This window comes from Cyrtonyx montezumae, unplaced genomic scaffold, assembly GCF_038088225.1.
Source record: "Cyrtonyx montezumae isolate F1298 unplaced genomic scaffold, pur_monq_1.0 scaffold_3, whole genome shotgun sequence".
NCBI lineage: Eukaryota > Metazoa > Chordata > Aves > Galliformes > Odontophoridae > Cyrtonyx > Cyrtonyx montezumae.
Genome location: NW_027072034.1, coordinates 108,096,522 through 108,124,452, shown reverse-complemented (window position 1 = coordinate 108,124,452; position 27,931 = coordinate 108,096,522). Strand labels below are relative to the sequence as shown.

Below are 27,931 nucleotides of genomic sequence, written 5' to 3'. Positions count from 1 at the left end.
TATTCACTTCTGAAAAGAAAAATAAATCTTCATTTCTTACCATGTGTGTTATACTGGTACAACCATTCACTATTTTAATTGTTTCAAGCTATTAACACTTTTTGCACTAAGAATATAATGAAGCAGTCAGTAAAGATTAGGCTTGTAAAACTTTATTCTGAAAGAGAACTTTTCCCAATCCAATTAAGCAGAGGAAAGCTAAAACACAATCCTAACTGACAGAACAAGCCACAGCTCAGAGCTCCACTCTGAATAAAACAATGGAATAACAATGTCACTAATTATGCTACTTATATATCAAATTTCTCTTCACAGATGTTGTGTCCATGTTCTTCGTAATCTTCTCTGGTTACTACCATGTCTTCAAAATCATCATTTTCAGAAATGAGCTTCCCACCTTCCCAAGAATAAGTAATAGGGCTGAAAAATGAACAAAACCATTGTCAATCTTGTGCAAGTTCATTTAAAATACAGTTCTTGGAAATCATTGTTGCATACTTTTATTTAACTGTATATATTAAAAATATATCAAATCAGAAAAGACTGTTCTAAGAGGTTTTTTTGACTGCTAAATGAAATCAACCATCCAGCTCCAGCCAAGTTTTCAGACAAGTCTGAAACTTTGTCAGGGTTAATTGTCTTGCCATTTTATAAAAATTAACTTTTGGGAGGCAGGCGTGAAGGGGGCAGGATATAGAAATGTATTTGTATTTTCTTTCTGTAAGTAATAATTCTTCAATATTCAAAAATATTCTCTAATAGTTCTTTAAAAGGTAAACAATTTTTTTGTATGACCAAAGGCTACTTGTTTTGCCTCTACTGTATATTCACTCTCTGCAAAGATGTTATTCCTTCAAATCCCTGCATTAAAACTGACACGTCAGAATTAATATACTAATAATTCTTTTAAGTAAAGGACTAAACTCTAATCATGCCTACTTATGTATTCACTTCTCTTGATGAGACTACAATCTTACTGGTCTATTTATAATTCTTATGCTGAAAACAACCACTTATGTACTTAACTTTATTAGGTAATACACCAGACAAGCAGATGGTCTCTAATACATTCAATTTGTCTGCCAATACAACAAATGAAAACAATCCTTCTTGAACAATTTTGGATCACTTAAAGGGATTAACATTACGTATCTTATGAGCAAAAGAAATCCTGCTTAATAGTTTTTTCAGTACAGTTTAGGACTTACTTTTCAGGGAGAACAACAGAAACATCATAGTCAGTTGGAGTAAGGCAACGAACTTCAGAATAGACTCTATCTCTGAAGCCCGGGAAAAGCGTGTTTCCCCCAGTCAGAACTATGTTCTTGAAGAAGTGAGGCTGCATTTCTTTAAGATAAATAAAACCTGTAGTTAGAGACTACGGGTGTATTTAGAAATTAGAATTTTCTTCCCCTGTTTTGTTATGATTTAGAAACAAGTTAAGAAATACATACAGAAGTTGTGATAATCTATTGAACATCAAATCACAGTTGTATTTATTCCAAAATACAACAGATGAACCATCCTCTGTTCTTTAACTCCCTAAAATCACTTTTTAATTGTCTGTTATATTTCACGCCTGCCAACACATTCCCCTTTCAAAATGAATTTTATTTAGTACTGTTAAAAATTGTACCATTTCGTAGTCTCAAAACCTCCATCCTTATATGGCATCATGAAACCTATGAAAGTCTTTGTTGTAGTAGTAACATTAACTACGTCTATATAATCTATACCATGAAGGCAATGATATTACTTCTGTCCAACACAGCAATCAGAAAGGTTTTAGACTTTGATGCTTAATGACTGATTTTGGCCAGGTTGAATTTTCTCTTCTTTCACTGATGAAAAATATCTACGTATATTCTACCATCTAAGACAGGTAGATCACATTAGTAAAGGACACTGAGGAGAATTCAATATACAGTGATTAACTGCAGCAGAAGTAGAAGCCAACCTCTGAAACGCCACATAACTGGGCATCTTACAGACAATTATCAATTCTAGGCTATTTGATACACGCCAGAGGGCAGAACAGTTCACAGCAGCCTAGCTGACATACTGCGAGTGTTAGCTTCTTACGGCTCTTTGGATGCCAAGGCAAATATATAAGAACTTTCAAAACAGTTTTTAAATTATACCTTCAGGTAAATTCTGAATAGAATCAACAATGGCTTCGGGAATTCCCATCTCTTGAATACCAATATCTGAAGGATGGAAGAGTATTTCTGGAACTGCGAATCTTTCATTTGTTAGACGGAGTATTTGCTCACCAGTTTTGTATTTTCCACTTAGCACCATCTCTTCCCTTGGCTAAATTAAAGACATGAATAGTAAACACTGCTTAAGAAATTATATTCTGGAGTATTCAGCTTATCTTTTTCATGTACTATAGTGGTAAGCCATATATTCCCTATTAAATCATACTACCTGTAAGTCTTAATAATGACAATACATACCCTGAAATTTGAATTTACCAACTTGCCAGCTGCAGATCTGCACAATGCATAATAAAATACATATGCACGAGAGTGACACTTTAAATACTGGGACTGCTTTTGAAACTGAACTATGGCCAACTGAAAAAACAGCACAACACTTCAATTGTTGTCACTAGTATGAAGATTTTTCAGGCTCTTCTAATGCACAGCTTGGAGTTTTCTACTTAGTAGCACACTTAGAAGAAATTCAGATAGACTTACTAACAACAGAGAGAAAGCATCTTTCAGCTTCACAAAAACAGTGATAATTAAGTTTTATGACAGCACAAGCACATAAAACTTCATGTATTGAATAAGTGGACATGAAATGCTGTGCTAGAAAAGAAGCATTTCATCTTCTTGTCAGCTTTCTAAGGAAATGAGTGACAACTTGTCTGCTTCCCTTCCTATCACAGAAGCAAATTAGAGAACTTTCAGGTAACTGTTTAGAATCCAGTTTTTCTAAAAAATTTACAGATCTCAGAAGGTAGGCAAGATCTATGCCCAGCAGGAAAGGTAGCAAAAAACATCAAATCAGCACATCAGATTACCAGGTAACTGCAGTGGTTGCAAACAAATTTAACACAATACTGCACTGACAGCAGCCTGAAATCTGAGGATAGCAAGTCAGTTTCTCTTGATGATTACCTTTAAATGAATACTACAAGTTAGCATTAATACATGCAAATTACTTCAAAGGAACATGCTTCAGGAAGAATGAAAGCTAAATAAATTCTCAGTTTTAAGCAACAGTTACAAAGTGTGTGGAATCTTCACTACGAAAAAGCAACATAATTGTTTCACAAAGTCTTCAAAGACAGATGACAACACATCTTGTCATTTTTCTACCAGATTAACGAAGGAAAAGACAGAGCCTTCGGCATTGTTCAGTTTTCAAACCACGCACAATGTTCCTATAAGCTTCTGAGCTACTTAAAGATTTGACACTGCAAAACAATACATCTCAAGATACTTATTTCATATTAAAAATTTTACCTATCAATGCAAAGAACAGAAAGAAGTTGCAACGCAGCATTAGAAAAAATATTTTTAACCAACTGGAACAGGGTGAAACAGTCCAAAAATAATTAAAAACTCTAGCATCAATACCTTACAAAATCCTTTTTTGATTGTGCTGAAGTCTGGCAAAACATAATCTACCATTACAGTATTTTCCTCTCCTTTTAATCTGAAAAACAATATAAAATACAACAGAATAAAGAACAAGTCCTAAACCTGCACAATTTTATACTGATAATACTTCCTTTGACTTAACTTGAAAATTTTCTAATTAACAGTAATTTTTCATTTGTTTGTACGGATTATTCAGAAGTACCAAGTTTTACACACATTAGCATTGCATACATACTTAGCAATCTCCATGTCCTTGTAAAAGTCTTGAGATACGTAACACACATCTTCTTTCACTTGATTAATTACATGTGTTTCATCCATAACATGTAACTGCCTGTGCAAAACAAAATAACAAACCACCATTTAAAATAGAGAAGTTTGAGAAGAATAATTATAATTCCTAGCATTACTTGCCCAGCTTTTTATTTGAGATGGATTACCACAGTTTTTCAAACTGCAGAAATCTAGAACTGCAGCACATCTTTGACAACTATCTCAGTCAATTACCATTCAGCTGTCTCAGAAGATTTTAAGAACTTGTATAGTTGTGAACACACAGGTTTCTTCAGCAACTTCAAAAGTCCTGGCATTGTGATGAATTAAGCTGTTAAGTTTTTATAGAGACAATTTTAAGCTCAGGACAGCTGCTAGCAGATTATAACAGACAAAAGTTCCCTTTAAATAGTATTTAATCTAAAATTCACAGAATATCTTCACAAACTGGCTCATTTTATATCAAGCCCCATGCTTTACCTGTAAGAGATTATTTCCTTCAGATGGTTGGTTAACAGTTTTCCTCCAACATTAATCCTGCGTAGAAGAAGTAACAAGGATTTTTGATAACTTCAGGTATAGCATACAATTGTTCAAAAAAAACCACCAAACATGTAATTTACCTGATAATTAAAAAAAAAACCCATTTAGTTTACCTGATAATTGCTTCCTTCTTCTTTTTACTTCTGCAATAGGGTACAATATGTGTGAAAGAATATCCGCTGTCCACAATGATACAACACAGCTCAGATGGATTATCCCGGAAATACCTGTGCGCACTGAGAGCTCCAGCTGAAATACAGAAAACTCACTCAATATTTATATGAGTATACACTTTTAGAATTTACACTGATATCAAAGTTCTTCCTATTTTAAATGCCCTTGCCAGACTTTCAAGAACTCAATACAGAACACTACAATCAACATATGAACTAACTTTGATAGCTCTTAAGATCATGCATTGTATATTCCCACTCGCCTCACTCCTTTTTTCTTTATCATGGATTTAAATGCTTGCTCTTTGTCCTCTCTTAAGGTCCAGATAAATTGCAACATGATTGTTCAAGTCTATCTAAAGAGATATCCTACATCTAATAATGTATTTCATGACAGCAATGCTGCATTTTATTTGCTAATACAAAACAAAACTGAAAAAAAACCCACCACCTTCCTAAAAGAAGAAAGTGTTCACATAACTGCCTGGTTGACTTTCTCAAATGCTATCTTATTTCAAAATATATTAATTAGCTCTGCCATGTTTCTCTCTTCTTAGATTTCCTTTAACTGAATTTAAAGGAATGATGCCCTTAGAAAAAGCAGTCTGGGAGAATGCCTAATCCAGTTTCAACGCATGGAGTATCATATTACTCCAGAGCCATGAAGGAAACGAAGTAATTTCTACATATGCATGTATAGATTTATATTTATTTATTTTCAAGTTCAAACTTCCAAATGTATAAATGTGAAATTAGAATGGGATGTACTCACCATTTACCCTAAGAACTGCTTGAAACTGATATTCTTCAAATAGGATTTCATTCATTGACTCTTGTATTGAACTGAAGTTAAAATAAGGTTCCGTGATAATAATATTGGTATCCACAAAATCCACCTATGAAAAATAATAATTAAAAAAGCCATTACTTTCAGAGAGACCTCACTGTGGCCCTTCAGTATGTAAAGGGAGATTATGAACAGGAGGAAAATAGACTTTTCACAGAATCTGATGGCAACAGGACAAGGCGTAATGGTTTTAAACTAAAAGAAGGCAAATTTACATTACGTGTTAGGAAGAAATGATTTACTCAGAGAGTGGTGAGGCATTGGAAAATGTTGCCCAGAGAAGTTACAGCTGTCACAACCCTGGAGTTGTCCAAGGCCAGGCTGGATGAGGCCCTGGGCAGCCCAAGCTGGTGAGTAGCTGCAAGGGGCTGGAACTAGGTGAAGTTTAAATTCCCTTCTGACCTAAGCCATTCTGTGATTCCATACTACATTTTGCAGCAATTGAAAATTATGTAAATTTAGATACACAATTAACACGTGCCACATCTGTTAGCAAAAGCTAGGCTTGCAAAGTTCCACTTTATTTTCTTTTTAAGGAATTTATGAGCAGTGACAGATCTTAAAACAGAAATGGGTTACAATACAATAGAAGGGAGCACTTTCATTACGTACTCTGCTCCCTTCACCATCCTTAATATTATAATGCAGTATTTTAAAGGGATATACATAAAGAACACTACAATACTCAAGTAAGATTCTACTATAGAAAAGCATCTCTTCAATAACTCAGCATTTAACCAAGATGAAATTCCACAGCAAGTAGTGAATCTAATCAGACCAGAAAAAGATGACAGGCTTTCCACATTTACTGATTCCTTGAATTTAATACTGAAAAGTTTACAGTTTTTTTTTGCTACACCTAGATATAGACCCAAGCATATTACAAACCTTATCTCTCTAAGGCCTTTACTCACAAAAAGGGATTAAAAAAAAATCATCTTGAAACTGTGACTGAAGAGAACTCTAGTTCCAAAATTTAAATGAAAGCTGAATATGAAAATCCAGCAGTGTATTTTTAGGTACAGAGACTTAGCGTTTTGGGACATTATTTTCATTCTGAGTACAGTTCTACCCTCCTAGGTGTCACAAAAATAAAAACACCCTGAGTTCCAGGATAAATAACAATACAGCACTGTTTACAAGAACAAAAACATAAGAGCAGCCTTACTACACTTCTTGGGGTAAATCTAATTAGTGTCACAAATAATTACATTTCAGATCTTTTATATTTTATTCATTCAATTGGCAGAAAACTGAATGAATAAAATAGCCAAAGATATAGTTAATTCATGTAATTTGGCCCACTGACCTAGTTTATCACTTTCCTTTACATCAACAGTTCTTTAAGCTCTAAACCACGCTGTATCTGCCCATAATGATTTTTTCTTGCTAACTTGAAATCTTAATTAGATTGACATGAACTTAACATTAACATACGTAGATTGCACTCACAAAACTGAAAATGTCAAATGTTCTTCAAACTCCTACACCAAATCCCAGTCATAATCTTCCTTAAAAAAAACCCAACACAATAAATAAAAAAAAATCCCTGTAATTTCTAATAGAAGTCATTTTCAAGGAGAAATGTAAGCTCACCAGTTTTATTTAATAGTTGTGTTTACATTAAATCTATCAGTGACTATATAACCTACAGAAATTGATAATTAAGCAAATCAACAAGGATGCTCTTACTTGGTACATTTCTTTTCCAAAAAGATAATCCCAAACCTGTCTCTGGACATCCCAGTTTACCAAATAACCCTGTAGAAATTTGGAATAAAAAAAAAAAAGAAATGATTAGAAAATACTGTTAGATCTAATATAACTATTAAAAAATATACTTTTAGAAAATACAACCTTACTTTATTTTTAAAAATAACTACCAGATACCTAAAAATCTCAAAAAAATGACAGACTAGTAGCATAAAGGGATTTTAAAGTAAAAATTTCTAAATTCTTACACTTCTACGCCAAGGAATAGATGTTACATTAAAAGAAAAAAAAAGAATGTTATTATGATCTCCCATTGATACGTTAACTATTACATTACAAAAAGAAGATAGTTTCCTGCAGGCATTATTCTGTCTGACAGAAGACAGAAGCGTTGTCACATTCTACACAGTTTCCTGCAGGCATTATTCTCTCTGACAGAAGCGTCACATTCTACACTGTGAAGTTTGGTCATCTATGATGCCAGCTGCGGCCTATTGCATGAAACATGTTCTGTAAAGCACCAATTTCCAATGGGCTACAACAGTAGACTGAAGTTAATTTACTCACTTTCTGAAATGGGAGAATATAGAAGAGGCCGGAGGGGTCTTTGATTTCATCTAGTTGATTTGCCGTGAAGGTTTTCAAGCGTGCAGTCTTGGATCTGAACTGGCAGTTGGGAATGACGCTGAAAGAAATGGGGACACCACCTACACATCTCAGCATAAGACACGAGTTCCCTTTCCATGTTACTTGCATAGCAGCATGGTTTCAATGACATATTTGCAGCCACACTTTGCTTTTAATTGACTGATACAGGCTACCAAGAAAAATCGCACAATTACTCAGAGGGCAGTGAGGCACTGACGCTGCCACCCAAAGAGCAGCGCTGCCCCATCCCTGGAGGCGATCGGCATCACGTTGGCCACGGCTGAGCTGGTGGCTGGCAGCACTGCCCACGGCGTCAGGTCGGAACCGGGTGAGCTGTGAGGGCCTTTCCTCCCTCAGCCGCCCCGCAGCGACTCATAAACTCACGGCTCTCGCAGCACCCGCTCCGCACAGGGCAGGCGGAAGTGGGCGTGGCCGCCACGCGCCGCAGGGGCGGGGCCGGGCAGAGCGGCGGTGGGAGTGGGTGGGCGTTAGGAGACGCTACCGAGTAGCACCCGCGCACCGAGATCAGCGCGGGAAGCGACCGGGGACGAGCGGACGGCGCCCGCCCCGCCGCGCAACCTCACCTGACGTGCGCGTGGCTGTAGCCGATCTTGGCGTTGTAGGCGCCGTTATCCAGCACCAGCGTCGCCATGCTCCCCACGGCGCCACGGCCGCCGCCGTCCCAGTATTGATCCGCCACCGCCGTGGATCGCTATGGTTACCATACAGCGGAGGAACAGCGCTCGCGCGCGTTGCCCGACGGGACGCAGGAGGGACGTGAAGACAACCTCCGGCTCCGGACGCTCGCCGCTCACGTGATGCCGGCGACGCACGAGGAACAGCCGAGCCCGGCGATTGGTCGGGCGCCACCCGGAAGCGCTCGCCGCGGGAGGTGGCGGGCGTCAGCCCGCCCAGCCGCCCCAGTGCGCCTGCGTCAGCGCCGCTCCCAACCCCGCCTTCCCCTGGCTCTGCGGCGCGACACAGCGACCCCCGGCGGCAGCGGCGGGCAGGGCGCTCCGCTCGGTACCAGCTCCGGCTGCGCCGCACGGTCGCGTTGTCGTTTAATTGCCTGTATTAAATTCAGGGTTAGGTTGCGGTGGGTTTTTTTGTTTGGCAGTCATTGGATCAGGACTCAGAGCAACAGACCCATGGAGATTCACGCATAGATCTGCCTGTGCAGCCTCCTTTCCTTCTCAGGTGATGTTTGTTTCCGCTGGTACAGGGCTTAACACAAGTACACCAAGAGCAAAGAGCCAGAAGAAGAAATCTTTCATTGCTGTGTATTTAATGGCAAAGTATTTGGGAAGAGTAAATGACTCTCTGCTGCTTGTATTAAGGCTGCAGCTGATGACACTCTCACAAGTGTCATTCTTCATAAAGAGTTGCCTTCCTTTATTGAACACAGGAATCATTCTTTGGATGTCATACCAAGCATCATCTCCACATAGCAGCACTCTACAATGCAGGAGCCTTCTAGCACTCGTCTGATGGAAAACACTGGATTAGAAGGCAGGAAAAAAAGTCAATCCCAAGACTAATAAACACAGTCTGAGGATATTTCGCTATTAACTTATGTCAAGATCTAAAATACAAGATATTCTGCTCAGAGCAAGTGATAGGATGGGCTTCTTATCACACACCCTTCTAATTCCTTAAGGCAGAGGGCTGATCTGTGCCAATCAGCGTGCTCCAAAAAATAAAAGGGAGAAAGTGATTTCACGACTCAGATAAACCATGCTGGGCAGGAAAATTTCAGCTTTCTCATTCTGATAATTCTGTCCTCTGCTAGACCTAGGTCAGCAGAATATTTGAGAGGGAGCACACAGCAAGGGTCTTGCTTTATTCCCACCCCTCCACTTTCTTCCTTGGTAGGAAACTGTCACGTTCTCAAAGTTTTCTACAAATTCAGAGACAACAGTGGATTTTTTCTAGTTTAGAAACATTGACTAAAACATAAGTGGTGCTTCATTTTCACTTTATAAATCTCTCCAAGTAATATAATGAGGTCAGTATCACAAACAAAGCTACTACAGATGGCTTAATTGTGTTAAACTTTGCTACAGCATGAGAACTTAACCTCTTGAAATCATAACCTACAGGTTTTATAACAACCATGGAAACCACCTGGAGAATAACATGATCTTAAAAGTCTGAGAGTTTGAGTAATTGCCAAGACATTCTGGTTAAGGAAAATGCTGAGCTTGAGCCAGCAACATGCTCTTATGGCCCGGAAAGCAAACTGCATCCTGAGCTGCACCAAAAGAAGTATGGCCAGCAGGGGCAGGGAAGTAATCCTGCCCCACCGCTCTGGTGAGACCTCACCTGGAGTACTGCATCCAATTATAGTCTTCAGCATAAGAGAAGCATAGACCTGTTGGAGAAGATCTAGAGAAGGGCTACGGAGATGATCCCGGAGATGATCCAAGAAATGGAACATCTCCCTAGGAGAACAGGCTAAGAGAGCTGGAGCCAGAAGCTACACCTAGGCAGTTCTTCATCTTGCTGGCAAGGCTGTTTATTGCTTTTGGGGTTGTTACTTTGCTTGATGTATCATCTTAAAATGACCAGGGGATTCTGAAGAGAAACTAATTGCTTTTTGTGGCTAGAAATGAGGTTACTTTGAAAGAGAGGTGAAATACACTAGTGTTACTTTGAAAGAAGGGTGTAGTGCAACGGAAAGCACAACAATGACAGCAAAGCTGTAAGATCCCAGGCTGCAGTAAGTAATGGTTTGCTCAAACTCAACAGCCATAGGCACAAAAACAAGGGAAAAGAAGCTTCTTACCTTCAGAAAGCCTCAGGTATGGAAGGATCTCCAGGGAAATGTGCTCACCTTCACTGCCAACCCTTAAATGAGGTCTTGGAAGGGCTGGATCCTGGCTTTACCCCTTCCAGATGCATTGCATGCACCTGAGCTCCCCTGGGTTGGCTCTGCCTTCTCACCAGGTACTCAATCACTGGTTCAAGCAGTGACTTAGTATTTCCACTACATGAGATACATAAAGAATAAATGTCTTACAATGCTCATCGAAGTGAATGTATTGTGAAAGAGAGGGAATATTAGAGTTTATCTGGAACATTGAAAGCAACTTCAAACACTGTTTCTGTGAGTGAACTTTCAGACCACTTGCAGCTCTGGCACTTGGGAGGCACATGAAGTGCAGGTATTGACAGCAGCTGTTAACACATGCATGCAAATCAGCATTTTATTTGGGTGAATCTTTACTATGTATCAAAACATTTTTTATTACTGTTGCTCATTATTTCTTTTAGCTGCACTTTTCAACAGCTTTAAAAAAAAAAAAAATCTCCACACAAAAAAAACAGTGCTAGTCCCTAAGGGTGCAGGGAATAGGCTGGGTGCACTAGGTGATGGGCAGGTCATATGGCCTGCAGGAAACATGTTTCATAGGCAGAGAAGGGACTGAGAAATGCCTTTTAGTCTGGCATCTTGTCATCAGTGGGTGAAGAACAAAGAAACACAGGAAGTGGTACCCAGAAAGTAGTGGTGAATGGTGTTAAACCCGGCTGGTGACTGATCAGGAGTGGTGTTCTCCAGGGGTTGGTAGTGGGGCCAGGCCTGTTTAATATTTTTATTGATGATATGGATGAGGGGATAGACTGCATCCTCAGTATATCTACAGATAAAACCAAGTTGGAAGGAAATACTAATCTGCATGAGAGAGGTGGGTCCTTCAGAGGGATCTGGATAGGCTGGATCAACGAGCTGGGGGCAATTGCATGAGGTTACACAAGACCATGTGCAGGGTCCTGAACTTTGGTCACAATAATCCCAGGCAATGCCACATGCTTAAGGAAGGGTGGCTGGAAAGCCGGGTGGAGGAAAAGAGTCTGAAGATGCTGACTGACATCCAGCTGAACATGAGCCAGCAGTGTGTCCAGGTGGCCAAGAAGGCCATTGGCACTGTGGCTTGTATCAGCAACAGTGCAGGAGCAGGGAGGGGATCATCCCTCTGTACTCAGCCCTGGGGAGGCTGCAACTCGAGTACTTTGCTCAGTTTTGGGCCTCTCACTGCAAGAGAGACATGGAGGGCCTGGAGCGTGTCCTGAGAAGGGCAGCAAAGCCATGAAGGCTCTGAAGCGCAAGTCTTATGGGGAGTGGCTGTGGGACCTGGGATTGTTCAGTCTGGAGAAAAGAAGGCTCAGAGGAGACCTTATTGCTCTCTACAGTGACCTGAAAGGGGGCCGTGGTGAGCTGGGGTTGGCCCCTTCTCCAAGGTAACAGCGATAGGACGAGATGGGACGGCCTCAAGTTGTGCCAGAGAACATTCAGGTTGGATGTTAGGAAAACCTCTGAAAGAATGGTGCTACACCAAACCAGGCTGCGCAGGGAGGTGGTTGAGCCACCATCCCTGGAGCTGTTCGAGAAACGTGTAGATGTGGCACCGAGGGCCATAACTATCGGGCACGGTTGGGATGGGCTGGCGGTGATCTCAGGACTGGGTGATCTCAGGAGTCTTCCAACCTCAATGACTCTTTGAATGGGCGGCAGTACGGACTGCTGGCGCCGAGGGGCGGCAGTAACGGAGCGGGGTCCGCCTCTCCCCGCGCGGGGCGGCGGCTCCGTACCGCCCCCCGTCACTAGGTGATGGTGCAGCCAAGATGGCGGTGGGCACCGACTGAGGGCGAGTGGCGGCTTCTCCGCTCCCCGCGTTCTCCCCGGCTCGGGCTGGGGGAGGCGGAGGGATGAGGCGCGTCCCCGCTCCGGGCCGATCGTAGTGAAGGGGTACGCGCCGGCGGGCGCCATGGCGGGGATCATCAAGAAGCAGATTCTGAAGCATCTCTCCAGGTCAGCTTGGCGCCGGGGTGGGCTGAGGTGCGCGGGGGAACGGCGGCGGCTCCCCGCTGGAGAAAGGCCCCGGAGGCCCTGCGCGGAGCGGAGGGGCCGCGCGGGGGGCTGTCCCGCCGTGACACGCGTGGAAACGGCCGCCGTCCCCCGCCCGGAGGCGGCCCCGGGGTCCCCGGGTGAGCCGCGGCGGCGTAGGCAGTGCCGCACGCAGCCCGGGCGGGAGCACGAAGCGGGACGGGCATCCCTGCGGAGCGGGCCACCGCAGCCGGGCTTGTGCCGGGGGAGGCAGGATGGCAGCGGGGGCCGAGCGGCTGCACGGAGCGGTGAGAGCGCTCGCGCGGCTGCTGGGGAGCGCGTGGTATCGCGCGTGGTATCGCGCGGGTCTCCTGCTCGAGGGGAAGAACGGTAATGCTGTGACGTTTTGCGGCTGTGCGTGAAAGTTGGGGAAAGTCTGCGAAATACGACGAGTACACGGATTTAGAACGACATAACGAAGTTTCTGCCGTTTTGTAAGGAGGGACAGCAGCCTGTTAGGTATCTCATCTGTACCTCATAGCGCAGCATTGTTATTCTTCGGGATTTACTTTTACAAATTGGCTGTTACCTGAAAAGTTGATCCCATGCTGCTTTGCTTATATTTTTCAAGGTGTTTCGTTCTAATTCAGTGCAGTGCTTCTGATGGCTTTTTCTCATCAGTGCTGATAGAGACCCAAAGCAAATACAGCAGTCATCATTTGACAAATCTCTCGATGGTGCACAGCAGTCATCATTTGACAAATCTCTCGATGGTGCACAGTGGAAACAAAATTCTCATTCTGAACATTTTGCTATCTATCTCTTTAAGCTGTTGCATCAGGCAGTAGCAAAACAATGTAATGAACTCCTCCACCTTTTCATTTGAGTTTTTGTAGCTGGGAATGCTGATAAGGAAATCTTTTCACAAGGTAATAACAGCGCTATGAGAATGGAAATGCAGTACCATGTCATCCTCCTGGAGTGAGCTTTCTCATCAGGAGTGTGCGTGGAATCAGTGCACTTAATTAGTTGACACAGATCACTTCCTGCAGTGCTGATAGCGTGCTGTAAGGAGAGCGAAACGAGCTGTGAAGTGTGTTGGTCTCAGTGCCAAAATGTGCCTCATAACCGGGCATGAGTAACTCAAGCTGCTTCTTGTCTGGTTTGTGAAGTAAACAGATTTAAAATCAGCAGAATCATTTATTTAATGCTGATAAATCTGCATGTTTTTGTGTGGGATGTGATGATGTTGATTCAATGAGACTACTGTAATTATTTGCTACAAGTTTTTGGCATTTTTAAAAAGTTTATGGGATATATCTAACGATTTGAGGTTTGCAGTTTGAAACTGAGGCTCCTGAGCCACACAGCATAATATTAAATTAGGAAAGCACAGACATTATTAACGCCCTTATTATGGGTGTTCTTAATCATGTGATCAGATAATATCTTTCTTCTTGTAGAACTGGTGCTTCAGTGATTGCACAAGATACCCAAGGGAGCAAATTCAGGTGGCTTTTTAAATTTTGTGGATTTTTTTTTTCCAACAAAAGTGACAATCTTGATCTTTATTTGGGGTTTCCTTAGTATATATTTTATAAGAACATGCTTTGTGCACTGTTTTATTTCAGTTTGGAGTAGAAAATGTCAGTAAGTTCCTGTAACACAGGGTGACAGAGGATACTTTCACTTTGGATTCTGTCACTGGTTCCTGCCCTGCAGTTCTCATAGTTCCTCAACACTCATGCCCTTTTACCACCTTCAGCAAGGCAAGTGTTAGTGTCAGGATTGGCATGTACTGGTAAAAGTTCACATATAATAAAGGAAGAGTGGAAAATTATCCAGTTATCTCTTTCTTTAATCTTTTTCTCTCTTTTTATTCAATTAGTATTATTATTGATTCAATACCTCTTTTTTTGGACAAAGCCTACTATAATTTTTACTTTAAAGAACAAAGGGAAGACATAAGCTTGCACCTCCAGTTACAGTTCTGTACTTCTTTTTTTTTTTTTGTCACAAATCACAGAATGGTTGAGGTTGGAAGTGACCTCTGAATAGCATCTCACCCAGCCCTCTCCACAGATCACTGATTAAGACACATTTACAATGGAGATTACTGCAGTATCTGCCACCACGTGTACTTTTCAGCTTTTCAACTTTCTTATAGCTGTCTGAATATTGTTTATGCAAAGTTGTTTATGCAAAGTTGGAAGCATATTTTGTGTCATTTAGTTGTGTAGTTTCCATTTAGCAGTTTACGGTTCTTATAGATGGACACTGGGATTGTGAAGCAGCCTTACCCTGTGGATGGATACAGGTAGACTGAATTGATGGGGTGAGGCCAATTGCATGAGATTCAACAAGCCCATGTGCAGAGTCCTGCACTTCAGTCAAACAACCCCAGGCAGTGCCACAGGCTTGGGACAGAGTGTCTGAAAAGTTGTGCAGAGGAAAAGGATCTGCTTGATCAACAGCCAGCTGAACATGAGCCAGCAGTGTGCCCAGGTGGCCGAGAAGGCCAACAGCATTGTGGCTTGTATCAGAAATAGTGCAGAAGCAGGAGCGTGGAGCTGATTGTCCTGCTGTACTCAGCTCTGGTGAGGCTGCACCTCAAGTACTGTGTTCAGGTTTGGGCCCCTTACTACAAGGAGGACACTGAGGCCCTGGAGTATGTCTAAAGGACATAGAGCCATGAAAGCTCTGGAGCACAAGTCTTATAGGGAACGGCTGAGTTAACTAGGATTGTTCAGGCTGGAGAAGAGGAGGCTCAGGGGAGACCTTAGCACTCTCTACAGTAACCTGAAAGGAGGTTGTGGCGAAGTGGAGGGTCAGCCTCTTCTCCCAGGTAACAGTGATAGGATGAGGTGGAATGGCCTCAAGTTGTGCCAGGGAGGGTTCAGTTTAGATATTAGGAAAAATTTCTTCTCAGAAAGGGTGGTGCTGCACTAGAACAGCTGCCCAGAGAGGTGGCTGAATCATGTCTGTGTTCAAGAACCCTGTGGATGTGGCACTGAGGGACACAATGGGCCATGGTGGGGATGGGCTAATGGTTGGACTGGGTGATTGTAGTGGTCTTTTCCAACCTTAGTTATTCTTCTAGTGAGGGAAATGTCTTACACAAATAATGAGTCTTTAAAATCTGAAAACAAGAAGGGAGATCCAGACTACGCAACGGAAGAGTTTTGATATCTGAATAGCTTTTTAGCTTTGTAGAAGATTTCTCTTAAAATCACAGCTTAGAAATAATAAAGGTTCACAGAGCTTTGTTTGTAACAAATCTATACCTTACGTCAAGGTCTAGCATCGAGTTTTCACTTTTTTCACAGTCTTTTAGAAACTTTGGAAGTATAAGCTGTTCTCTGCCTTCAACATGCATTACTCTTCTCCAAGGCTGTGGAAGATGATGATGATGAGGAGGGGAACAAATTACATTTTCCTTTTATTCTTCAGATTGTGTGGTTCTTGATATAGGACATAAAACTAAGCACTGTTTACTAAGTGAAGAGATGAGTTTGTCATTTAGATACCTTGAGTTTTTGACTGCTCCTTATTGCATTAGGTTTCTTTTTCTTTATTTTATTTATTTATTTGGAGGGAAGAACATGGGTGGTGGAGTGCTTTTGTTTGCTGCCCTAAAATTAGGCAAGCATATCTGTTACAAAGTTGGCAATGAGACATAGTGGCTAGGGGTTTGCTATGTATTGTTCAGATCACTTGCTTGGGTTGTCAGGTTCTTCCACGGTCAGCTGAAACATAGAATCTTAACCATGTGCTGTTACACCTTTTCATGGGTGAGAGACGTGCGTGCTTGGTAAGGGATGTTGTGACTCCAAGAGACTGGAGGTTATTCTGGAACCTGCCAATGTAGCAGTTACACATTTGGCCAGAGTGAATGACCTCCTTTTTGTAAATAATTACCTGCAGTTGTTTGGAAAATCCTTAAACTTGCAATTTATTCTAGTAGCATAAGAAGTGTGTATGTTATGCTTATTTTCACACTTCTGAGTATTGCACTTCTATATTCGTGTAATTTTGTGGAAAGTTATCTTTTTTTTATTTTTTTGCCAGCCAAAGAACATGAAAGTGTTCATTTTTTCTGGAATAAGCATCAATCAGGTTCTCTCTCTGCTTTTACTGAAGTACTTACAGGGTGTATTCTACATGACTGACTTTATTGGCTTAGGTAGTACGTGGAAAAACTTCACCACACAATGTAAGTGGAACAACCCGCATTGTTTGGAATAAGTCTGTCATTAATCTGAGTGGTTATGGAAAGCATTAGTGTGGTGTTTATCGTGAGCAGAAGCTGCACCTACTGAAAGAATCAAGCGTGAAAAAGAATACAACAGGTAGTAAAGAAGAACTGCTTGAAATGGCAGGAGAACACAAGGAGAAATTACAAAATTTGTCTGTATTTCCTTAATTCCTAATTTCTTTTAATTTTCAGTTTGATTTACCTTATTTTTGTAAATGCATTACAAATTTGGATGCTGATTCTGCAGACGTTTTATTTGTTCTCTTAAAGTTCTGCTGAAGTTTTGTTTGTCAGACAACTCTTCTGTATGCATATTAAAAATTCATACGTCTACAGAACCACCATGAATTAATCAGTAGCATTTTGGTTGTATAGTGGGTGATCTTTTTCTTTGAAGCCATTTTCATGATAGGTTTACTGGGAAATAAGTTTTGAGAATTAAGTGATGTTGAAGATTACTGTGTGTACAGGCAGATGATACACTAGTGCAAAGCATTCTTAGGAACTCAACTATTTAAATAATACACTTGAGGAATAAAAGTGTTTTGTGATTATGCAGTGAGGAGGAATAAACATATAAAAAACAGAACATTTGTGTGTTTTTTTGTTTTTTTTTTTTTAATCTAGTATTTCTCTTGCTGGAGACTTGGTTTTTTTTTTTAATATCAAGGAGACAAAGCTATATACTTAAACATATTTCATTTTAGTTGCAGTTTTCTTGTACAAGCAGATTGAACAGAGGATATCAAGTTGCTGATAAAACACTAACAGTATTATAAGGGCTTACACAAAATGATTCACAGATTTTGCTGTGAGAAAACTTGCTAATGAACTAATTATGTGACAGATAGTGTTTTTCTCAGGTTGCAGGGAAACACAGGTTTCTCGATCAGTAGCTCCTGCAGTCCTTTACACACCTTTGCAATCTGATCCTAAACAAAGTTTGCACCTCTTTCACTCCATTATCTTTTCATTAGAAGAAACGGGAAAGGAATGTAAGAGCTCACACTCAGACCGTGGCTTTCAGTACTCTTAGTCTTTGCAGTGTGGATCCAGGAGCCTTGCTCCCACAGGTGTGAGGCAGGCTCCCAGCACAGGTTTTGTGGCAGCTTTGCCATTCCATTTACTGCACAGTTTAATACCAGAGCTTTTGTCTTCTCTGACTAGTTGGCTTCTGGCCTCTGACTCCCAAGGGAGCAACCTTGGGACACGGCTATCCAGGAATCTGGAAGCTCTGTGGCTGTTACTGGAACAACTTTTGCCTTGTGGCTGCTCCTATTGCTTGGGGATCTGGAGACCGTAGAAAAATTCTCATTCATAACTGGGCATCTGTAGTTCAGTCTTGAGATATATCTCTTAAATGTTATTCAGATATACATAGAAATGCCTATGAAGAGCCATGTCCAAATGCTAGGAATATATTGTATCCACAATGGTATTTAGGCTGAGGCATCTTTTCAAAAGGATGATAGTTAACAATGATTTTTTTTTAAATTATATTATTACATTTTATATATAGATATTAATTTTTGACAAGCTTAACTTACTAAAACTCATAACCTTGTGAAATCAGAATGATGAAAATGTATCAGTCTTCATTCCACAGCAACAAATACAGTCAAATAGAAAAAGTCCTATTCTATTACCTCTGTAGTCATGTTTCTTTAGTGCAACCTTTAAATACGTGTATTTGAGACACTGTATGGAACATATGATGTGGATTGAGGCATGTCAGGTTAGGCAAAACAACACTGAGAAGTTATCTTGTGCTTCAAGATCTAGTGAAAGTTTAGGATATCTGCCTTCTTAAGTTGCACATACACTGAGTATCTCTGAAACCACTTGGCTATGTTATATAGATCTTTCCTGCATGATTGAACAGTTTATGTAGAAAACTTCATTTAAATACAGCTGCAACATCATAGTATCAGGCAGCAAGGGATATTCCCGTGGGAATCTAGCACTTTACACAGCTCTATCCTTTTCAATTATTTAATGTCATAATGTATAACAAACTGTTGTGACTGCAGTTCTCTTCAGTGACAAATCTCTTACATTCTTGTATCGCTCCTTTTTCCCTTTGAACTTGATCCCTTGTGTGTCCCCTGTGTCCCATTCCCTGCAGCGATCCCTGCTGGCTCTGGTGGAGATGGGTTTGCTGTGAATATCCTTACTACCAAAATGAGCACCAGAAGCTTCTCAGAAACTGTGGCAACTGACCACTTGCTTTCATCAGGAATAGGGGCCTTTTGTCTGAATACCTTGCCCTCAGGTAACTTCCCCTCTCCCACCTTTGTAGATTGAATGTAAGAGGTGGTATGTATTTCTACAAATCTGGCACTAAAATGAGCTCTATAAAATGTTAATTGGATTTTCTCTCTTTTGTTTGCTTTTGAAACTTACTGCTCTGCAAAAAATTAATTGCTTGCTGTACAGTTATGTATAAAAAACAAAGAAGTTCGGAATTAATTTTGCAAAACTAGTTGGTGAAGTACACCTGCAATACCTTTACATATGTTCGTATTAAATTTCTAAATGTAATCTTTTAGGTGTTTTGTCATATCTTTAGGCCACTTGACATTTGCTACTAATTGTTTTCACTTAATGTTTATTTTGTTTGTGTCGATAGATGTTTGGAGGGTCAGTTAGCTTTTTATATGATCTGTATAAGAGAATCGCTGTGTTGTTGTTTTTTTTTTAATTATTATTTTGAAAATGTCTTAGCAAAAAAATGTTTTGTTGTAACATCTGATCACTTTGCATTAATAAGATATCTGTTTCTGTTACGTAAATCAGTGGTACAGTTTCCAAAAGGCAAATGGCCTTATGCTTTTGTGCCATACTGCTGTTTCTTAGTTTTAATTTATAAAATTATTTTGTGTCAGGTGTTGTTTTTATTTATTTATTTATTTATTTTTTACATTAGCAGCCGGCTGTTGTATTTTGAGTGAAATGTAACTTACCAGGTATCAATAAATTCTCAGTATGTGACACATTATTTTTGCTGCTTGCAGTATGGAAATTGCACGTGCTTTCCCAGATGTCTTAGAATGTTTGTTAAAGATTTTATTTTCCTATAATCAGCATTCATTTTAAGGTCTGTCATGTAGAAGATTTTCATATCTGTAACAAGTTTTGTAGACTTGGTATTATTGAACATTTGTATGCATGATAAGTGATACATTTGGAGTAGAGTAGCTAACACTGGTCTGTGTGAAGTTTTATCAGGAATGAAATAAATTTAGCAATATTTTACTTACAGGATCATTATTGTTCATGCAGCATGAACTCCGTATCTGTGCACAGTGCTTGGCTATGTCTGAACAGATTTGGTGTATGGCACATCATTAGGTAGCAGATATTGATTACATTGATGTCATCTACTGATGACTATTGATGAGCTGCTGTTTCTGTTTTATCTGTACCCAAAGAGTAATGCATATCTTTGAGGGGAGGTTTATATACTGCCAACACAAGAGAGTTGGTAGGAGTGTTGTTATTGGAAAAAGTATGGAATAAGACTTGGAGTGAATGGATGAGTATATTGTCTTTAGAAATTGAGCTTGAGTAGGAGTCTACACTGAAGCCCATCTGTGTAGTGATGAAATAGAAGCAATTATTTGGAAGATATAAAAAAAAAAAAAAAAAGAAAACCAGATGTAATACTGAGGCACCCACCCCTTCCCTCCTCCCCCCCTCCCCCAGAATGGGAGAGATAAGGGGGATGGTGTGAGTTGTAGAAGGGTGGGTTGGATGTTGAGTCAGAATCCTAATTAGTGGTTTGCCTGGTGAGCAGGTAGGGAGAAGGTCTGTCTTTGCACTATACTAGATCAGAAGACCTGATAAGAGTTGCATGTTTCAAGTTATGTATAGTGGCCTGAAATGTCCCATCTGAAGTTGTGGGATTGTAGGTAGAGTCATGGTCTTGCCTTGTGTTCTATAATCCGTATCCGTAGCAGTACCTCTGGGTAGGGAGCACAAACAGGGCAATGGCCTCTTACTCTCCCTAGGCTTGGCTTCTGAGCACCTCTGCAAGATGATCTGCAATACCTGTTCGTGGAGATTCTCACCACACTGGGTGTCCAGCAAGTCACGCTGAATGCAGCTCTCCGTCTTGCACTCAGTCACAAAATACGCTCTTGAGAATTCTACAGAAGTTTGAGGACTGTTAAATAGAGTATGCAGGCATTTGTGTGGGCTGGCCATATTGACCAAGGGGTTGGACCTTTCTCCTGTACAAACTGATGTCAAAAGGTGGAAGAAAATGGTAATCTGGTACCATAGATAATGTCAGGTGCCCTTGAGAAATCTGCACGTTGTTGCAGCTGCTGCGATTGGTACTGCCATTTACGAGTCTCCTATGGATGACTATATGAGAATAAGGAGAGTGGCAGCCCTTGAAGTGTATATATCCTGATAAGGGCCTTTTGACAGAAAATTGCATTGGTGTTTATGTGTCAAAGTCTGGCCAAATGTACTGTGTTGTAGGCATAGAGTGTGTTGAATCGCCCTATAAGTCCCATCATGGCTGCCTGTATTCAATACAGGTCATGCACTTCATTGCATCTGTAAAGTCTCTTGTTTTTAGATTACACCTTTGCTCAGTGACAACTAAATATTTTTAATTCAGTATGTCTATTTAGAGTCTGTCTCATTCTTTTCTTTCTTATCATACTTGGTCAAGAAGGGACAGTTCCTAAGGACTCTTCTGAAGGTTGTTGTGCTTAATGCTATTGGTATAAAAAGTTGTTTTTTAATCTAAGTCTATCTTTTCTCATCTAGGATTTGCTTGTTCACTTTCCTCTTCAATGCAAATACAAAGTCTTACAATACAGAATTATACAGTGAGAAGGATAATTCTCTCTACCAAGTGTCATGGAAACGTATTTTCCACACAACTACCATTAAAAAACAACAAAAAAAAAAACAACAAACTGAGACTGTTTCTTGCCAGGTGGAACATGTTGTATACTCAGTAGATGTGCAGAATGGCTGAGAGTCCCATGCCCATTTGCGATTCAGACTTCTGTAATTTCTCTATTAAATTCAGAGGTTGTGGTTTCTGTTTGACAAACTTGACAGGGCATCTCAGCAGCCTTTGTGGAGCGCTGTGCTAAAATTCATATCATCTGTTGACTCAATTTTACAAAACGCTAGCCTGTCTTTTTTAGTATAGCTTCTTACCTTTGTAGTTACTTAGGTGGTTTTTCTTCTTTTTTTCTTGGCCATTTTTCTTGAATGCATCGTGGAGTGCCCATTCGGAACTCCAAGCCTCTTTTGTCACAAGCAAAACATAAAAATGTTTTGAGCAAGGAAAAACAATTATCTCCTGTATGGATTTTTAACTCTTTTAGGGACACCTTTAATTTACTATTCATTGTAGTCCTAACACAATGCAGTGATTGTTACTTACTACTCTACATATGATTTTCAGTACTATGCGGTTGTTGTGTTGTTTGCTTTTCACTGAACTCATTATCAGTAGTCTTTAAATGGGAAATTGAATCATCCATCTAACTTCACAGTATTATTAATTGTGTATGTGTACATGCACTAAGGGGAGTGACGTTAAGTTACTCATGGTATTGAGATTTAAACTGAATTGAAATTCATGCTATTGGGTGTAATAAGTCAAACCTCAGATGATATGTTTTGAGAGGGGATGGATATTTTGTTAAATTGAAAATGAATCAATAAAACATTTTTGTGCAGGATAGCTGTGGTATTTATAAACAAACTATGTGTTGTCTCAGTAAGAACAATGTTTTACTGCCTCAGCAAAACAATGTGACAGCAAACATTGGCAAACTCAACCATGCACTTTATTATATTTCTTTTCCTCTTGCCCTTTTCTTTTAATGTGCTGTGTTCTCCTTTACTCTTTTCCTGTATGAAGTAGTGGTTATTTAATACTGTCTGAATTCAAGACGGAAGCTCATGGGATGCTGTGCAGGGAAATGGCCATGTTGCCTAGGCTTCTGCTCTCAGTGTGACCCAGTTTTTAAGCAGTAACTAATTTGTTCTAAGGAATGTACACCAGGGTGAAAAACAAATGGCATGGTGAGGGAGCTGTTCGCATGAACCAACTCAGAGAGAAGAGTGTGTACACATCATGGAGTTGTTTACACTGTTAATTCCAAGTAATTACATGAAAAGCTCAGAGAATTTTAAAATGTTTTCCAGATAACATGTTCACTGTATCAAATATGATCACAGATTTTTGATTACCACTAATTTTGAATAACAAGATTCTGTGTTAACTTCCTGGTAAGCATCTCTATTTTACGTAAAATCTGTATAATAAATATGATAGTCTACTATGTTAGAATCATTAGGATCTTGGAACTGTTAAGGTTGGAAAAGACCTCTAAGGTCATCAAGCCTAACCACCAAAGTTCAAGAAATATATGCATGCCAGGCTACAGTACTAAGGAGACACAGTAGTTATTTAGATATTTGCCAATCTAAAAATCCATGCTGTGTTCTTTCTAAACATTGATTAACAGTGAGCACTTGAAAACATCTTCAAGGCATTGTTACCACCAGAGTTTTCGGAACTGTATTACCATTCAATGTAATATAATTAAAACTTAATGGTATTACAGTACTAAGTTTCACATTTAATCTGAGTAAGATTGTTGGTGATGGTTTTGCTGGCTCATAGCAAGCTGAGTGGAACATCAACATGCCTGTAACTCGTTTTCAGGGCATGTCCTGGTTTGATGTACCATGGGATCCTAGAACAAAGCCATTTGGAGAGTAGTAGTTGTCCTTAAGGTTTTTTGTTTGTTTGTTTTGATGGAAAATGCTGTTATTCTTTTGTTTGCTCTTTGAATTTCCTCCATGAAGTTCTGCATTCCTCTGATTTCTAACTAGTACGATCACATTGTATTTTTGAAGGGTTAGATGCCCAAACAGGCAACTCATATTTATTTGTTAGAAGAGGCTATATAAAACTAAAGTGTTTCCAGTTATTTGAAGTAGAATGAGATGGTAGAGTGTTAAGTTACAGTTACTATATTTTGTTAGGACTACAGTGAACGCTAATCCAGAGGTCTCTGTAAAAGAACTAAAAATCCATATGGAAGTTGATTGTTTTCCTTGCTCAAAACTTTTTTTTTCTGAAGTTTTGCTTGTGACAAAGAGAAGCGTGGAGTTCTGAACGTTTCTGTGAAACAACTGAGTTTAGAAGGAACAGGGAATCATCAGAGATGCATAATGATGACATCCTCTGTGGAAAAAATGGCTCTGTAAAAAGCAGATGTGGTCATCATATGTTATGAAGTTACTGTGAATTAGGGGGAGATGCCACTGTGTCACAAGCATCTGCTCTTCCGTGGCATTCCACTGTAGAAGTGGAATGAAGAAATGTGCTTCTAGAGTGCCTAAGCCTCAAATACATTCTCACTACTCACCTGCTAGAGTTCTGTTCTGTTGCTTTTGAAATGAGAGGAGCATTCTTCCCGGTGCCTGGTGGATATCCTCTTGCATTGGCTTGTGCTAGATGAAGCAGCACACAGCATTCTCTCTGGCTGGAGAAAGGGAAACATTCAAAGCAATGCTCTCAGAAGAATTTAAAAATAAAAACACAAAAAGTCAACCCTGTGCAGAAAATGGAGGGAAGTAACACTGCTTGCTGAGTTTGTCTTACAGTCCTTCTGCTCCTTATTGGGAGGGACTGGCTCATATCTTGTCTGCTTGAAGAATGTTGAAGGTGTCTTGAGAATGGCTTTATTGACTCTGTTCTCCTCAGTAGTATTGTAGTATCTTTCTCGTTGTGACGTTTGGAAACGTTCCTGATGATCCCCTGGGTTTCGCTGTGATTTCACTGCAGCTGAGACCAAGGTGACGGTTATATCTGCCTCCACATTGTGTGGCATTTCTTGTGTGGCACAGCAATTGAAGACCCAGAGAGGAGTTCCTACAAAGGGCATCAGTCTCAGGGGACTGTGTGTGTATATAATGTGGTAATATTTTGGCATTTGCTATATAAATGTGATTTTAAAATTACAAGTTGGTATTATTTTCTAGATGATCATCATCTAGAAAGTTGATGTACCGTGATGTGACTGAAAACATTCAATGTCCACTTCTTTATTTTAGATTTTTGTATCAAGCAAGGCAGGTGGGACTTGTCAGTATGCTTTCTGTTACATGGGGCTTTACATTTTGCAGTAATTGACAGGACAGTTTACTGAGGCAAGTTGTTCAGATAACCATTTTGCTGTTTCTTGTTAAAAAGAACAATGAAAGGTAGCTGGAAGACTGAATAAATTAAATCCTCTATTCCACACATAATATTTCTAAATGGAACATTTAGAAGTACATTAGTTGCCCAGGAAAATGTATTTGTCAAAACCCTAATCTTAATGTTTAGTACTGTTATTATTAAAATATATTCTTCAATCAGAGCTCTTCCCTTCTGGATACTTATTCTTTTTAAGCAATGCAGTAACACTGTAACTAATCAGTCAAAGCAGCACGCCTGGTATTATTCGCCAATAAATCCTGGATAATTTCAGATTTGGTATAATTTAAATAAACAGATAAGCTTTTGATTATCAACAAACTTATGTGCTCACTCCCACCCCCAAATGTATTGATCTTTGAGAGTTCCTCTTTGTGATTAAACTGGCAGGTGATGAAATTCTGTAGGTTTTTATGATGTCTAGCTGAATGTTTATAGGAGTGGTAAAGTGATCGTTTTGGTTTTGTCAGGGTAGGTAAGCATACCTCCAAAGCTTACAGTCACAATAAATAAAGCACTTGGACTGAGAAAATTCTTGCTGTGTTTCAAGACACAATTGTAAACCGTTAGGCCTGCCAGGCTTCTTCACCGCCTTCATCCATCTCTTCCTGACTATCTTACTTAATAAGGACCTCATAGTCTGTATAGAAACCAATGTCATGAATGGAGAGGATATATCTGTGTGTCTGCAGAGCAATTGTTTTGGACAGACAAACTTTTGCTCTCTGCCTAGGGAATATCAGCCCAGGTGGATTTCAGTGGGACAAGTCCAAAGTTAAGAAGCAAATAGCGGTATTTTTTTTACTAAGTAATTTTCCAAAATAAGAACTGCTCATGAGCAGTTCTTAAATTGCCATGACAGAATGAAGGTATGAATAAATATAGCCTATTCTTTTGCTTGTAGTAGATAGAATGCTGTGATTGTTAACTTTGTATATCAGACTGATCTTTCAAGCTTCTAATGTATTATAAACACCATATTTTTCTGTGTCTGTTTTATATTTATGTGTACCTATATAGAAGTTCTTTATTAAATACTATGGTGAGAATTTTCATTTACAAAATTATTTTAATTTCAAAATTTTAAATGTGTGTGTGTATATATATATATGTGTGTGTATATATATATATGTGTGTGTATATATATATATATATATATATATATATATAAAGGTACTGTTTAAAAACAGTGTGTTTTTGTTACCCATCATGACTGAATTGTTTTAAAATAAGTAGTTAAGTATTTTGAATTAAGTATTTGTTGTTCTGGCTGATGGACAGTTTGGAAAATGTCTCATATTTAATTGTTTATCTATTTGTAAATGGGGTTGGTGAGATGCGAAAATGCTGAGGGACAAAACAAATGCTAAGTTCTGTGGTAATTATGATTTTCAGGGTGAAATAGTATCTAAGATAACATCTGTTCCCCCCTAGCCAGGCCATTCCTCTAAGTTAAGTTGTCAGCTGTGTGTGTGGGACAGCTCTCATTTGCTTTATGTGTGAATCAAAGCTTTAAGATGCATATTTGTTCTTAGGTTCACCAAAAATCTGTCGCCTGACAAGATCAACCTGAGCACGTTAAAGGGGGAAGGTCAACTGACCAATTTAGAGTTGGATCAAGAGGTGCTTCAAAACATGCTGGATCTGCCAACGTGGCTTGCTATAAATAAGGTCTTTTGCAATAAAGCATCCATTAGGGTGAGTATTTTATGGTGCCAGCATGGTAGTTAATCCAATCTTTTTTTCTCTTCTGTCTCTGTAAGCTTTCAAGCAGAATTATATTAACAGAAAATTGCGGTAAGTACTTGATGAAATCTTATAGAAAAATGAAGGTGCTACCAGCAGTAGTATCTCACTGATTTTCCTTTGTCATATGATGACGTGAAGCACTTACAAAAATAATGAAAACAAGCTGGGATTTGTATTTTTTTTTTTTCCATTGTGTAGAATTATTCATCTATGTTCTGAAATACAAGTAGAAGTATAATCTTGTATTTGCCCATGGTAATTAGTACTGTTTAACTTACTATGCTCTTTCTTCACGATCTGTTTCTATTCGTACACACTTCTTTTTTTACTGCTTTCTCTTGTTCCTTTCCTAACTCCAAAAGTATCTTTGAGAGATTCTGGTCTTTGTGGGAAATGTGGAAATGCTCTAAAACTAGCCAACATTGCCTGATGACTGCTAACAGTTGAAGCAGTATGTATCATCTACTGTCCTAGACTGTTCTAGTATGTAAGAAATGAAGCTATGGGTTGTTGTGACAGAAGTGGTCTGGTGAAATAGGCTTTAGTCCATGTATTTTTTTAATTGGAGTCTGTCTAGTTATTTGTAGGCCACCAGAGCAAATGCAGTTTTTTCTTCCTTTTAAAGGAAAGAATGTGGAAGACAGTGTTGCCTTTGCTGATGCTTGCCAATCCAGTATTAAAGAAACATATTCTATTTTGTTCCTCTGCTTTTCTTCTGGTGCAAAGTAAATATTGAAGTTTTATTTCTAACACCTATATGAAAATCATTTATCTGAAGAGTCATAGAATATACTGAGTTGAAAGGGACCCATAGGGATCACTGAGTATAAGTCCTGGCTCCATAAGTATAGAGGAAACAATATTTTGAAAGTAATATTGTTTTGAGTCCAAGAGTTATAATTTGTACATCTAAATATTAAAGATGCAGTAAAATGGTGATTTACTTTAGAACAATGTTTTCCTTTGCAGATACCATGGACAAAATTGAAAACACACCCCATCTCTTTGGTGAGTTCTGAGATCAGCTCCTAAATATAGAATAC

The 27,931-nt window shown here is 39.5% G+C and overlaps 2 protein-coding genes across 2 annotated transcripts in view; one reads left to right on the top strand and one right to left on the bottom strand.

The window, feature by feature from the left end:
• Positions 1–136: 136 nt before the first annotated feature.
• On the bottom strand, positions 137–8,618 carry ACTR6 (actin related protein 6). The gene is made up of 11 exons (XM_065742745.1): positions 8,396–8,618; positions 7,731–7,848; positions 7,143–7,211; positions 5,376–5,499; positions 4,544–4,679; positions 4,368–4,424; positions 3,850–3,948; positions 3,591–3,669; positions 2,142–2,313; positions 1,209–1,347; positions 137–420 (listed from the first exon to the last, which is right to left on the bottom strand). The coding sequence occupies exons 1-11, from the start codon at positions 8,461–8,463 to the stop codon at positions 291–293; spliced, it is 1,191 nt and encodes a 396-aa protein (XP_065598817.1). The 5' UTR covers positions 8,464–8,618; the 3' UTR covers positions 137–290.
• A 3,833-nt stretch (positions 8,619–12,451) lies between these two features.
• The window catches only part of BLTP3B (bridge-like lipid transfer protein family member 3B), a 51,675-nt gene continuing 36,195 nt past the window's right edge, over positions 12,452–27,931 (top strand). The window contains exons 1-3 of the mRNA XM_065742744.1: positions 12,452–12,621; positions 26,675–26,837; positions 27,858–27,896. Coding sequence (XP_065598816.1) covers positions 12,578–12,621; positions 26,675–26,837; positions 27,858–27,896 — 246 coding nt within the window. The 5' untranslated portion in view covers positions 12,452–12,577. The remainder of the gene's footprint in view (positions 12,622–26,674; positions 26,838–27,857; positions 27,897–27,931) is intronic.

Bases quoted from the DNA above. Each gene is read 5' to 3' on its own strand.
- ACTR6 (XM_065742745.1), bottom strand. From the start codon at position 8,463: ATGGCGACGCTGGTGCTGGATAACGGCGCCTACAACGCCAAGATCGGC. The intron at 7,212-7,730 runs GTGAGTAAATTA...AAATTTCTACAG, and splicing joins ATATTCTCCCATTTCAGAAA to GGTTATTTGGTAAACTGGGA. The intron at 2,314-3,590 runs GTATTGATGCTA...TCTTTAATTTAG, and splicing joins TCAAAAAAGGATTTTGTAAG to CCAAGGGAAGAGATGGTGCT.